The 12,167-nt window shown below is 47.5% G+C and overlaps 1 protein-coding gene across 1 annotated transcript; it reads left to right on the top strand.

Moving 5' to 3' along the window:
* Positions 1-301: 301 nt before the first annotated feature.
* LOC140315865 (histidine N-acetyltransferase-like) lies at positions 302-11,841 on the top strand. The gene is made up of 4 exons (XM_072393455.1): positions 302-503; positions 583-702; positions 1,746-1,970; positions 9,758-11,841. Exons 1-4 carry the CDS (start codon positions 447-449, stop codon positions 10,304-10,306), a joined length of 951 nt encoding a protein of 316 aa, XP_072249556.1. The 5' UTR covers positions 302-446; the 3' UTR covers positions 10,307-11,841.
* Positions 11,842-12,167: the final 326 nt, after the last annotated feature.

The raw sequence follows: 12,167 nt of genomic DNA on the forward strand, positions 1-12,167 counted from the left end.
TAGTCTGAGTGGACAGAGCCAGCAGAAACCCAGTGAAGCGATGCATTCAGGGTCACCTGAAGCACTTCAGAACTGTTGAATAATGTCAGATTAAAAGTCCTGGTTTGGAACTCAGCTCTGATGAGAGCAAAGATACAAAAAACTACTTTTTTTGTTGTGTTCAGTGTCAAAAACAGAGCTCATATTACAGAGAGTGGATCCCAGATGGATCGTCAGTGCTGTGGATCTTGAACGCAGCCTTTTTTTTTTCTTTTTTATCCATCTGGCTGTGCAGCACTGCTTCCTGAGCTGAAGCTCAGAAACCTTCCAAACCACCGCAGGAAGTCAGAGAAACAGCCTCTGAACAGCGTTCGCTCTGATTTTCAGCAGCTCTGAAGGATCTGCTGCGTCGGCCCAGACTTTAAGCCAGACTCAGACCAGCTGTTTTGGCTCAGAGCAGAACTCGGATGTCTGAAGCCGGTGACCTGGAGTTCAGCCTGGCGGAGGAGCAGGACTTTCAGCAGGTTTTTACCATGAAATGATTTCTTCAGCTGGTGTTTTCTGGTTTTTCACTGAGCACACTGTACCGTGTCTGTGCTGCAGGTCCTGAAGCTCTGCACCTCGGACGACTACAATGGGCTGGACTACATGGCTGCTTTCTTTCACCGCTGGCTGCGGGAGCCTCAGCGCGTCATCTTCATCGCGAGGATGAAGAGCAGAGTGGTAAGGACTGAGGAAAAGCTTTGAGGAATGTGCATGTCTGGCCATTTTCCCCCTGCTGTAGAGTCTAAAGGTTGACCAACGCCTTCCATAAACTCTGCACCAGCCCCATAGCTGCTGAGACACGAGGAGCCTCGCTCCTTCCTATCTAAGGTTATCAAATAAGGCCCATTTTAACAGCCCACTGAGATGGCTCTACGTTCTGCAACTTTTGACACATTAAACCCACATCTGGCCCTCAGGGGCTGCTGTCCTGCAGGTTTTAGATGTTTCCCTGCAGGTTTTAGATGTTTCCCTGCAGGTTTTAGATGTTTCCTGCAGGTTTTAGATGTTTCCCTGCAGGTTTTAGATGTTTCCCTGCAGGTTTTAGATGTTTTACTGCAGGTTTTAGATGTTTCCCTGCAGGTTTTAGATGTTTTCCTGCAGGTTTTAGATGTTTTCCTGCAGGTTTTAGCTGTTTTCCTGCTTCACCTGATTCAGATCAATGTATCATCAGCAGGCTTGTGCAGAACTTACCTTGTACTTCCCTCCCCCCTCTATCTCTTTATCTTTCTGCTCTTCCTTCTATGCCTGCACCCTATCTCTGCTCTGTCCCCTCTGACAGAGTCGGACTCCTGGGTTCCTTCTATGGAGCTTATTGTTAGCTTTTTGTTAGCTTATTGTTAGCTTATTGTTAGCTTTTTGTTAGCTTATTGTTAGCTTTTTGTTAGCTTTTTGTTAGCTTTTTGTTAGCTTTTTATAGAGCTGTTATATCTTCATTTGGAAGTTGGATAAAAGCGTCTGATAAATACAGAAACAGAAACTCAACAATATTTTGAAGAGATCCATTTCATCTGAATCAGGTTACCACACATCTGGAAGTCCAACAGAAATATATCAGCCGAATAGTTGGTTCTGAAACTGAGCCAGTTCTACATGTTCAAGTGTAAATTTTCTCTTGAAACTGGCCCAAATCCACAAACCCGAGGTCTGGTCAGAACTGGAAAGCATCAGAGGGCCAGAGGACAGGATGGAACAGTGAGTGTCACCTGTGCTCTCACCTGTAGGTGGGGCTGGAGTCCGCTCTGCTGGTGGATGGTGGGCAGTCTGTCGTGTTTCAGGGCCGCCGGGTGGCTCCGGATCTGAGAGGCAGCGGCATCGCTGGCGCCCTCCAGAGGCACGTCACCGCCCACGTCCGCCAACACCACCCAGAGGTTCGTGCTGCCAGACTGAGCCGAGGAGACCAGCCTTCATCCCAAACGCTGGCCAAGTACAGGCTCATTGCTAAAGAGGTGTGTCACACTGTGGGGGGGGTCCCAATGAGCTGAAATCTGTTCATTCATCCACCACCGGGACAAAATCCAGACTTTTCTGAGTGAATTAAACCTTTATTTTCCTTGGATAAGCAGCGTAATAAATCCACTCAGCAGACACACAACACAGATCAAATGTGACATAAGAATACATTAAAACTATAGATTCTGCCTGTTTGCCACAGTTTGAACAGAGGACCTCGTTCTGCTTCATAGATAATAGATAATAATATAATATAGTTCCCCTCAGCCGGCTGTAAAACTCAGACTGGACCTCCTGTCTTTCAGCAGCTGAACTTTCCAACTGTCCTTTAGGTTCAGGGAGAGTCATCGGGTTAAAAAGCACTTCCACTAAAGACCTGAAAGCAGATTCAGATTGGAGGGTTTCACAGCATACTGGTGACAGTAAAGTGGCAAAGACACATAGCAAAGATCCAGATCAATCACAGACTTTCTCTTCAAGCTTGTCTTTAAAACAGATGGATCAGAAATCAAAGCAAATATATTTCCAGCCGAAGTGGAGTCCTGGGCTGGAACTAAGGCTCATCTCTGAGCTCGTTACTCTCTTATCTCTCTAAAAGAACCTTCTCGATCCCCTGAATCACTCTGTTGACCTGTGGGACACCACAGGGCTCAGTGCTCGGCTCCCTTCTGTTCTCTGCTCACATGCACATGACCGTTTTTACCCTGATGACACTCAGCTGTACCTGCAGATAAAACCCTCAGATCCCAGCAGCCTCGCTGACCTCACAGCTCGCCTTTCGTTCTGGTCGTTGTGTTTGGATCCATCGGTGCCGTTGGTTCTGATCTCTGCAGCCGGTCAGATAATATCAGGCCAGCTGCAGAGATCCAGGGGAAACACTCAAACATGTTCAGGCTTGTTTTTCCAGCTTCATGCAGTAAAACTTCTGTTAATTACGCCTCATCTCAGCAGCCCTGCACTGACGCCTCATGATGTTTAAAAACCTCCCTGCTCTCCATCACATTGTCACGAACCGAACTGGCTGCAGATGCAGGGTAGAAACAATAACCAGATTTTATTTATATAATGATAGTCGCTTGCAGAGCAAAGCAATAGATTATAAATTCCTAACTCACTCTCCTCTGTACCTATGGGGAGAAGAGTGAGAATAATAAAGCTTACCAAAAGAAAACTCTCTCCATGCTAGGAGGAAAAAACAAAAGGTTTTATAAATTTTACAACTAAACTTATCCGAACCGTCGGAGGATCTATAGAAATTTAACAAAATCAATAAACAAAAGAGGCTCCTTCTAATGGAGTTGCTATGAAAATACGAACATACAAAGAAAACTTAACTTCGCTAAATCTATGAAAAAACTTACAACAAAAAATCGCTCTCAAGGAGGAAATCATTAACAAACAAGATCTTTGGTTTACGTGGAATTACTGTGGATTTACTGTGGAATTACTGTGGAATTACTGTGGAATTACTGTGGAGGCTGGAGGACGAACGCTCGAGAGACAATTCAACTCACTGGCAACGAGACGCAGACTAAATGCACCTGAGGGACCGAGGGGAACAGGGGGAAACACTTTGGGAATCAGGGAAGACAAAGAGACACACGGGAGGAAGGGAAAGATACCTGGAACCAGAGGAGCTGTTAATTTCAAAATAAAACAGGAAGTGACAAGAAAAGGTACAAAAACGTAAGAGTCTCTGTGAGACCTGACAGACACATCTCAGATTTACCGACCAGATGAGTTTCCAAAGGCAGTAACCGGTTATTCTCACCTTTTTCTATTCGAGACCCCATTTTATGGAGCTCCACTGAGGTCAAAGTGTGCAGCTAAATACCTCCTTAAAGCCTCCTTAAAGCCTCCTTAAAGCCTCCTTAAAGCCTCCTTAAAGCCTCCTTAAAACCTCCTTAAAGCCTCCTTAAAGCCTCCTTAAAGCCTCCTTAAAGCCTCCTTAAAGCCTCCTTAAAGCCTCCTTAAAGCCTCCTTAAAGCCTCCTAAAAGCCTCATTAAAGCCTCCTTAAAGCCTCCTTAAAGCCTCCTTAAAGCTTCCTTAAAGCCTCATTAAAGCCTCCTTAAAGCCTCCTTAAAGCCTCCTTAAAGCCTCCTTAAAGCCTCCTTTAAGCCTCCTTAAAGCCTCCTTAAAGCCTCCTTAAAGCCTCCTTAAAGCCTCATTAAAGCCTCCTTAAAGCCTCCTTAAAGCCTCCTTAAAGCCTCCTTAAAGCCTCCTTTAAGCCTCCTTAAAGCCTCCTTAAAGCCTCCTTAAAGCCTCCTTAAAGCCTCCTTAAAGCCTCATTAAAGCCTCCTTAAAGCCTCCTTAAAGCCTCCTTAAAGCCTCCTTAAAGCCTCATTAAAGCCTCCTTAAAGCCTCCTTAAAGCCTCCTTAAAGCCTCCTTAAAGCCTCATTAAAGCCTCCTTAAAGCCTCCTTAAAGCCTCCTTAAAGCCTCCTTAAAGCCTCCTTAAAGCCTCCTTAAAGCCTCCTTAAAGCCTCCTTTAAGCCTCCTTAAAGCCTCCTTAAAGCCTCCTTAAAGCCTCCTTAAAGCCTCATTAAAGCCTCCTTAAAGCCTCCTTTAAGCCTCCTTAAAGCCTCCTTAAAGCCTCCTTAAAGCCTCCTTAAAGCCTCATTAAAGCCTCCTTAAAGCCTCCTTTAAGCCTCCTTAAAGCCTCCTTAAAGCCTCCTTAAAGCCTCCTTAAAGCCTCCTTAAAGCCTCCTTTAAGCCTCCTTAAAGCCTCCTTAAAGCCTCCTTAAAGCCTCCTTAAAGCCTCCTTAAAGCCTCCTTTAAGCCTCCTTAAAGCCTCCTTAAAGCCTCCTTAAAGCCTCCTTAAAGCCTCCTTAAAGCCTCATTAAAGCCTCCTTAAAGCCTCCTTAAAGCCTCCTTAAAGCCTCCTTAAAGCCTCCTTAAAGCCTCCTTAAAGCCTCCTTAAAGCCTCCTTAAAGCCTCCTTAAAGCCTCCTTAAAACCTCCTTAAAGCCTCCTTAAAGCCTCCTTAAAGCCTCCTTAAAGCCTCCTTAAAGCCTCATTAAAGCCTCCTTAAAGCCTCCTTAAAGCCTCCTTAAAGCCTCCTTAAAGCCTCCTTAAAGCCTCCTTAAAGCCTCCTTAAAGCCTCCTTAAAGCCTCCTTAAAGCCTCCTTAAAGCCTCATTAAAGCCTCCTTAAAGCCTCCTTAAAGCCTCCTTAAAGCCTCCTTTAAGCCTCCTTAAAGCCTCCTTAAAGCCTCCTTAAAGCCTCCTTAAAGCCTCCTTAAAGCCTCCTTAAAGCCTCCTTAAAGCCTCCTTAAAGCCTCCTTAAAGCCTCCTTAAAGCCTCCTTAAAGCCTCATTAAAGCCTCCTTAAAGCCTCATTAAAGCCTCATTAAAGCCTCCTTAAAGCCTCCTTAAAGCCTCCTTAAAGCCTCCTTAAAGCCTCCTTAAAGCCTCCTTAAAGCCTCCTTTAAGCCTCCTTAAAGCCTCCTTAAAGCCTCCTTAAAGCCTCCTTAAAGCCTCATTAAAGCCTCCTTAAAGCCTCATTAAAGCCTCATTAAAGCCTCCTTAAAGCCTCCTTAAAGCCTCATTAAAGCCTCATTAAAGCCTCCTTAAAGCCTCCTTAAAGCCTCCTTAAAGCCTCCTTAAAGCCTCCTTAAAGCCTCCTTAAAGCCTCCTTAAAGCCTCCTTAAAGCCTCCTTAAAGCCTCATTAAAGCCTCTCAGAGCTTCTGATGTTTATTCATCTGCAGTCTCTATATGTTTGTGCTGTTGAACTGACGCTGATCTGATTCGGAGGGCCTGTATATTTAGGATGGAAATATCTTCCAGGCATCTTTTAATCTGTTGGCAAAACTTAATCATCTGTCAGGAGCAGAAACTCTGTGGATAACTGTGGATAAAGGCAACAGCTGCTCAGAAATGGTAAAGAACAGATTGATCTAATGATTGTTCTTCACAGAGCAACTGGTTGGATGTGTGATGGAATCAGCTGTTAATTATTGATCAGATACGAGCAGCACGGAGGAGACAGTCTGATCTGAGTCTGGGAACATAAATGTCTCGTTAATGAGTGTTGAAGACGAAGGAGAAATCAGTCCAAAGGTAAATGCTCAGTGTTCACTAAAGGTCTCTGTTTCAGCCACAGTTTCATGTGAGATCCCTGCAGCTCAGACCTGAAGCATGTTTAAACTTCACATTTAAGTTTGTTAACTTTCCTCTAAGGAGAGAAATGACACAGAAGTTCAAATAAAAAGGATAAAAACTGTTGGGTTTTAAATCCAGAGACTTCTGGGTAAAGGTTGAAGGTGTTAAACTTCATCTATAAACCTCACATCCTGCTTCCTCAGCTTTGAGTCCTGATGTTTCCAGCTGTGAGAACAGCCCATCATACGACCTCCAGCTGTGAGAACAGCCCATCATACGACCTCCAGCTGTTAATTACAACCTAACAGCCGGCCAGGAGCTTGAAGGCTGCAGACATAAAAACTATTTAACAGCAGAAGTTTGAAGCTTCTGAAACAGGGTTCCTTTAAAGGTGGCACATCACGGCCTTTTTAACCTTCTCAGGTCTTAATGAGACAGTTCATAACAGAGTTATTACACTGACAGATAAACGCAGGAGTCGGCTGTTAAACAGCAGCTCTCTGGGTCCAACTCTCTGGGTCCAACTCTGGGTCCAACTCTCTGGGTCCAACTCTCTGGGTCCAACTCTGGGTCCAACTCTGGGTCCAACTCTCTGGGTCCAACTCTGGGTCCAACTCTCTGGGTCCAGCTCTCTGGGTCCAGCTCTCTGGGTCCAACTCTGGGTCCAACTCTGGGTCCAACTCTGGGTCCAACTCTCTGGGTCCAGCTCTCTGGGTCCAGCTCTCTGGGTCCAACTCTGGGTCCAACTCTGGGTCCAACTCTCTGGGTTCAAATCTCTGGGTCCAACTCTCTGGGTCCAGCTCTCTGGGTCCAACTCTGGGTCCAACTCTGGGTCCAACTCTCTGGGTCCAACTCTCTGGGTCCAGCTCTCTGGGTCCAACTCTCTGGGTCCAACTCTGGGTCCAACTCTGGGTCCAACTCTGGGTCCAACTCTCTGGGTTCAAATCTCTGGGTCCAACTCTCTGGGTCCAACTCTCTGGGTCCAACTCTGGGTCCAACTCTCTGGGTCCAGCTCTCTGGGTCCAACTCTCTGGGTCCAACTCTCTGGGTCCAACTCTGGGTCCAACTCTCTGGGTCCAGCTCTCTGGGTCCAGCTCTCTGGGTCCAACTCTGGGTCCAACTCTGGGTCCAACTCTCTGGGTTCAAATCTCTGGGTCCAACTCTCTGGGTCCAGCTCTCTGGGTCCAACTCTGGGTCCAACTCTGGGTCCAACTCTCTGGGTCCAACTCTCTGGGTCCAGCTCTCTGGGTCCAACTCTGGGTCCAACTCTCTGGGTCCAGCTCTCTGGGTTCAAATCTCTGGGTCCAACTCTGGGTCCAACTCTGGGTCCAACTCTGGGTCCAACTCTCTGGGTTCAAATCTCTGGGTCCAACTCTCTGGGTCCAGCTCTCTGGGTCCAACTCTCTGGGTCCAGCTCTCTGGGTCCAACTCTCTGGGTCCAACTCTGGGTCCAACTCTGGGTCCAACTCTGGGTCCAACTCTCTGGGTTCAAATCTCTGGGTCCAACTCTCTGGGTCCAACTCTCTGGGTCCAACTCTGGGTCCAACTCTCTGGGTCCAGCTCTCTGGGTCCAGCTCTCTGGGTCCAACTCTGGGTCCAACTCTCTGGGTCCAGCTCTCTGGGTCCAACTCTCTGGGTCCAACTCTCTGGGTCCAACTCTGGGTCCAACTCTCTGGGTCCAACTCTCTGGGTCCAACTCTGGGTCCAACTCTGGGTCCAACTCTCTGGGTCCAACTCTCTGGGTCCAGCTCTCTGGGTCCAACTCTCTGGGTCCAGCTCTCTGGGTCCAACTCTCTGGGTCCAACTCTGGGTCCAACTCTCTGGGTCCAACTCTGGGTTCAACTCTCTGGGTCCAGCTCTCTGGGTCCAACTCTGGGTCCAACTCTCTGGGTTCAAATCTCTGGGTCCAGCTCTCTGGGTTCAAATCTCTGGGTCCAGCTCTCTGGGTTCAAATCTCTGGGTCCAACTCTCTGGGTCCAACTCTGGGTTCAAATCTCTGGGTCCAACTCTGGGTTCAAATCTCTGGGTCCAGCTCTCTGGGTCCAACTCTCTGGGTCCAACTCTGGGTCCAACTCTCTGGGTCCAGCTCTCTGGGTTCAAATCTCTGGGTCCAGCTCTCTGGGTCCAGCTCTCTGGGTCCAACTCTCTGGGTTCAAATCTCTGGGTCCAACTCTCTGGGTCCAACTCTGGGTCCAACTCTCTGGGTCCAACTCTCTGGGTCCAGCTCTCTGGGTCCAACTCTCTGGGTCCAACTCTGGGTCCAACTCTCTGGGTCCAACTCTCTGGGTTCAACTCTCTGGGTCCAACTCTCTGGGTCCAACTCTGGGTTCAAATCTCTGGGTCCAACTCTCTGGGTCCAACTCTGGGTTCAAATCTCTGGGTCCAACTCTCTGGGTCCAACTCTGGGTTCAAATCTCTGGGTCCAACTCTCTGGGTCCAACTCTGGGTTCAAATCTCTGGGTCCAACTCTCTGGGTCCAACTCTCTGGGTCCAGCTCTCTGGGTCCAACTCTCTGGGTCCAACTCTGGGTCCAACTCTCTGGGTCCAACTCTCTGGGTCCAACTCTGGGTTCAAATCTCTGGGTCCAACTCTCTGGGTCCAACTCTGGGTTCAAATCTCTGGGTCCAACTCTCTGGGTCCAACTCTCTGGGTCCAGCTCTCTGGGTTCAACTCTCTGGGTCCAACTCTCTGGGTCCAACTCTGGGTTCAAATCTCTGGGTCCAACTCTGGGTCCAACTCTCTGGGTCCAACTCTCTGGGTCCAACTCTCTGGGTCCAACTCTGGGTCCAACTCTCTGGGTCCAACACTGGGTTCAAATCTCCATCTTCTGATTATTTCACCATTAAACTCCTTCTCAGCTCCAGTCTGTTTCCTTGTTTGTCCACACAAACTCGGGTTTATGTCCTCCATCATTCCCCAAAACCATTTAATGGACTTCTGTTGGTGACACATTTTCTCCTTTTTAATAATTTGACACAGTTCACTCCAGCTCTATATATAGATACAGACAGTTACTCTATTGATCCCAGAGGGAAACAGGTTAGCAGTTAGCTGAAAGTTAGCAGTTAGCTGTAAGTTAGTAGTTAGCTGAAAGTTAGCAGTTAGCTGTAAGTTAGCAGTCAGCTCTAAGTTAGTAGTTAGCTGAAAGTTAGCAGTTAGCTGGAAGTTAGCAGTTAGCTGTAATTTAGCTGCAGATGCTAGCAAACAATGTTTCCTCATCCACAGTAATGGACCAAACAAAGGGAACTAAATAAATACCAGGGTTGTGTTTTTGGGGAGTTTTACACCTGCTGGTGACCTCAGACGCCCTGATATATGCTCCCAGGAGCAGGAAGAAGGAGTTTTACACTTCAGACGCCCTGATATCTGCTCCCAGGAACAGGAAGATACCCATAGATCAGTGTGTGGACTCATGTCATCTTACTGATCTCAGAACAGTGAAACTGTGTTTGACTCTAACTGGGACCATGATTCACAACAGATATCGAGCTCCATTAAAGAAGGTGAGAGGGCAGTGACTGAAACCATAAAGTCGTGAAGAAAAGGGTCCGAGTTGTTTTTAGAGTCGCCCTCTGCAGGTTTAAGGCACCAGTGCTGGTCTCAGTTCTCAGAGGCTTTGCTTTTCTTTGTTAACCGACTGTTCTCGGCTCTGAACTGCTCACTTTGACTCTGTCGCCCCCTGCAGGCCATCCTGTCCCTGTGCTGCGAGGCCGCCGACCTCAGCTCCTTCATCGCCGAGCTGCAGTCCCGACTCCCTCATCAGACCAACTCCTCTCCAGTGACTCTGAGCCAGCAGCAGGCGGAGACTCTGATCCTGAGCGACCATGTGGTTTCAAACCTGCTGCCCGGGAAAACCATCATCAACGACTGGGAGCCTCTGAAGCCGGTGGAGGCCAACCTGCAGGTGCTGCGCCGCCGGGGGCTGACGTACATAGCGGACCGCGAGTCTGAGCCCTCAGCCCTCAGCCTGTGCACGCCGCCGTACGCCGTCCCTTATCGCCATGGCGCCCTGCGCATCAACATCAACATCTTTGGCTGCACTTTGGCTTCGGTGTGTGCCGTGTTTCTGGCTCAGCTCGAAGCTCTGCTGCCGAGTGTCCGAGGTTACCTGGTCTTACACAACTACGTGGACCCGGCTGTTTGGGCCGGCTTACGTCAGTTCTGCCAGAATCAATCAAATGTCTCGTTTTTTAAGGACTACTGGGAGGAGGTGATACTGGAGACAGACCTGTGAGTTGCCTCAGCCTCACTGTCTGATTTAGGATTCTCCAAACACCCGATTAGGATTAATCCAGAATCCAGAATCTTTAGACTAGTTCATAGGAGTTTTTAGAAGTTGATCTTATCTTGATTTGGTTCATTGTTGAAGACATAGCAGCATAGCATAGAGTTTCAGAGGGTTTGGTAGGGATCTTGTTTTATGTCCTGGTCCTTAAAGTTCTGGGTCATTGAGTAGTTTAAGACTCAGACACTCGGTGCTTTTGGACTTTCAGAACCTTTTAGTTCTCAGCTTCCTTACTCTCAGAGAATCAGATGGAACTTTTTGTCCTTGGTTCCTATGTTTGAGTAGTGTTCAGGGTCTGTAGTTTTCAGAAGGCTTCATGGGGGTCAGAAGCTGTTCAGGGTCTGTAGTTTTCAGAAGGCTTCATGGGGGTCAGAAGCTGTTCAGGGTCTGTAGTTTTCAGAAGGCTTCATGGGGTCAGAAGCTGTTCAGGGTCTGTAGTTTTCAGAAGGCTTCATGGGGGTCAGAAGCTGTTCAGGGTCTGTGGTTTTCAGAAGGCTTCATGGGGGTCAGAAGCTGTTCAGGGTCTGTGGTTTTCAGAAGGCTTCATGGGGGTCAGAAGCTGTTCAGGGTCTGTAGTTTTCAGAAGGCTTCATGGGGGTCAGAAGCTGTTCGAGGTCTGTAGTTTTCAGAAGGCTTCATGGGGTCAGAAGCTGTTCAGGGTCTGTAGTTTTCAGAAGGCTTCATGGGGGTCAGAAGCTGTTCAGGGTCTCCTGGGGGTCATCAGGGCATCTTCACGGTATAACAGCCTTTGGTTCATATCGCCTCAGACACTTCAAGGAGCTCTTAAGGACTTGAAGGTTGGTTTAGGGATTCCAGGAGTTTCTAAAGCATCCCATAAAACTCTTTACATTGATATTACTTGAACAGTCAGGAGTTCTTTTCACACTAATTTACTTTAGTTCTATGGTTATAAGCTGGTTTCTTTGGTTCTGATCTGTTCCAGGACCAGTGGTTGGTTTCCAGGGACTCTTTAGGGACCTCCTTGAATCCTGTGAGATTCCATTTGATCTTTAAGCTAGTCGATGCCCCCAATGAGCTGTACTCCAGCGTTATTAGCTTCACCGGGGGGGCCTGGGAGGGGTCTTTATGGAGTTCCTCGTGTCCTTTAACGGTTCACAGAGATCCTGAATATAAACGTTAATAAAGTTAATGTTTCATCAAACAGCTGAGTTGATTTTCATGATGAATGTGCAGCGTTTTCTCTTAAAAACAGAGACATTTAGTTTTACTGTCTGCATGTGACATATCTGCCTTCTGTTTAAAAAGGCTTTAATTGTCTGGAAGAGAAAGTTCACAGTTTATAATCTCACATGACATTTATCACCTCTGAAGAGTGCTGAACATCCACATCATCCCTGCTTCAGGTGTTTGAACTGTAGTAAAAGGTGATCCCTGCTCAGGGAGCTTTATCTGGTTCCACAGATCAGGACAGAGGGTTCAGCCAATAACAGCCGATCAATAATCTGACATTAAAAACAGAATAAAACCTGACTGCAAATTAAATAAAAGAAAATTAGTGAAAAAGGCTGTTTTCGTGGTGCTTTGTTCTGCTTTTTGGGACTAAAACCTTCATCCAGATGGAAGAAAAAGCTTCAAATCCCTGAACAAAAGATAGGGGTCATCATTTAAAATGGATTCAGGATCCAGTCAGACCACCAGTCAGAACACCAATCAGACCACCAATCAGACCACCAGTCAGACCACCAGTCGAACCACCAGTCAGAACACCAGTCAGAACACCAGTCGAACCACCAGTCAGACCACCAGTTGGACCACCAGTCAGACCACCAGTCAGACCACCAGTCAGACC

This window comes from Leuresthes tenuis, unplaced genomic scaffold (assembly GCF_036924035.1).
Source record: "Leuresthes tenuis unplaced genomic scaffold, fLeuTen1.0.hap1 SCAF_10, whole genome shotgun sequence".
In the NCBI taxonomy this organism is placed as follows: domain Eukaryota; kingdom Metazoa; phylum Chordata; class Actinopteri; order Atheriniformes; family Atherinopsidae; genus Leuresthes; species Leuresthes tenuis.

Bases quoted from the DNA above. Each gene is read 5' to 3' on its own strand.
- LOC140315865 (XM_072393455.1), top strand. From the start codon at position 447: ATGTCTGAAGCCGGTGACCTGGAGTTCAGCCTGGCGGAGGAGCAGGAC. The intron at 504-582 runs GTTTTTACCATG...TCTGTGCTGCAG, and splicing joins AGGAGCAGGACTTTCAGCAG to GTCCTGAAGCTCTGCACCTC. The intron at 703-1,745 runs GTAAGGACTGAG...TCTCACCTGTAG, and splicing joins CGAGGATGAAGAGCAGAGTG to GTGGGGCTGGAGTCCGCTCT.